This window comes from Cebus imitator, unplaced genomic scaffold (genome assembly GCF_001604975.1).
Source record: "Cebus imitator isolate Cc_AM_T3 unplaced genomic scaffold, Cebus_imitator-1.0 Scaffold3347, whole genome shotgun sequence".
Taxonomy (NCBI): Eukaryota; Metazoa; Chordata; class Mammalia; order Primates; family Cebidae; genus Cebus; species Cebus imitator.
Genome location: NW_016110662.1, coordinates 1 through 1,341, shown reverse-complemented (window position 1 = coordinate 1,341; position 1,341 = coordinate 1). Strand labels below are relative to the sequence as shown.

The 1,341-nt window shown below is 61.3% G+C and overlaps 1 protein-coding gene across 1 annotated transcript in view; it reads left to right on the top strand.

The window, feature by feature from the left end:
* LOC108299242 (isocitrate dehydrogenase [NAD] subunit gamma, mitochondrial) overlaps positions 1-1,338 on the top strand; it is a gene marked incomplete at both ends in the record, with an annotated part of 5,671 nt that extends 4,333 nt beyond the window's left edge. The window contains 5 exons of the mRNA XM_037735981.1: positions 2-41; positions 337-439; positions 542-688; positions 870-1,025; positions 1,282-1,338. Of these exons, the coding sequence (XP_037591909.1) occupies positions 2-41; positions 337-439; positions 542-688; positions 870-1,025; positions 1,282-1,338 (503 nt within the window). The remainder of the gene's footprint in view (position 1; positions 42-336; positions 440-541; positions 689-869; positions 1,026-1,281) is intronic.
* Positions 1,339-1,341: the final 3 nt, after the last annotated feature.

Below are 1,341 nucleotides of genomic sequence, written 5' to 3'. Positions count from 1 at the left end.
GGGCGCAAGAAAGTGACGGCTGTGCACAAGGCCAACATCATGTATGTCCCCTGTCCCCCGACTGCTCTGCAGTGGTCTGCTTGGGCCTGCTCTCAGGGATCTGTGGTCCTAAAGCCCAGCCACCCACCGAGGGGCCACTGAAGGCGTGTGCCCCATTGTCCCCAAGGTCTCACCAGAGGCGACATTTAGGGGAAGTGGAGTGGGATTATGTCCGTTTTGCTGGTAAGGGACAGGTTAGAAGTCAGACCCCAGTCTTCGGGGCCCTCTGCACACCCCTTCCCTCCGGCTGACTGTTGCGATGGCCGAACTGGTGTCCTGCTCCTAACCCCCCACCAGGAAACTGGGCGATGGGCTCTTCCTGCAGTGCTGCAGGGAGGTGGCAGCTGGCTACCCCCAGATCACCTTTGAGAACATGATTGTGGACAACACCACCATGCAGGTACTAGCCCGCCCAGTGCCATCCCCTGCCCTGGGTGCCCTGGGCTTCTTGCACCCGTGCTCCCGACTCTGCCCCTCAGCCAGCCCCCTCCTTGACCTGCAGCTGGTGTCCCGGCCCCAGCAATTTGATGTCATGGTGATGCCCAATCTCTATGGCAACATTGTCAACAACGTCTGCGCGGGATTGGTCGGAGGCCCAGGCCTTGTGGCTGGGGCCAACTATGGCCATGTGTACGCAGTGTTCGAAACGGTGAGTGCTGGGGCGGCATCGATCTGTCTGCAGACTCACAGAGGCGCATGATTCAGCATCACCACCCCACATGAGCTGTCTGTCCTCACACGCACCCCAGCCCCTGGCACCCACTGACGGGCTTTTGTCACCACCCCACATCCTTGCACCTTCCACCCACTCTCCGTCCTGCCTCTTCCAGGCTACGAGGAACACTGGCAAGAGTATCGCCAACAAGAACATCGCCAACCCCACAGCCACCCTGCTGGCCAGCTGCATGATGCTGGACCACCTCATGCTGCACTCCTACGCCACCTCCATCCGTAAGGCTGTCCTGGCGTCCATGGACAATGAGAATGTGAGGCTCCCCTCACCCCCTGCCCTGCTGCCCTCCCCCTCCAGCCTCCCTCTGCAGCATCCTGTAGCCCACCTCTCACACTGACCACGGTCCTCAGGGGAGGGTGGTACTGGGTCTGGTAGGGCCTCTGGGCCTTAGCTGGTGCCACTGCCCTCCTGGTGGCAGTCCCAGCCTCTACAAGCCACAGGAGATAGCAGGTAGCCCGCGGCAGGGGTGACAGAGTCTGGCGTGTGCCGAGCCTGCCTGTCTCCTACAGATGCACACTCCAGACATTGGGGGCCAGGGCACAACATCTGAGGCCATCCAGGACATCATC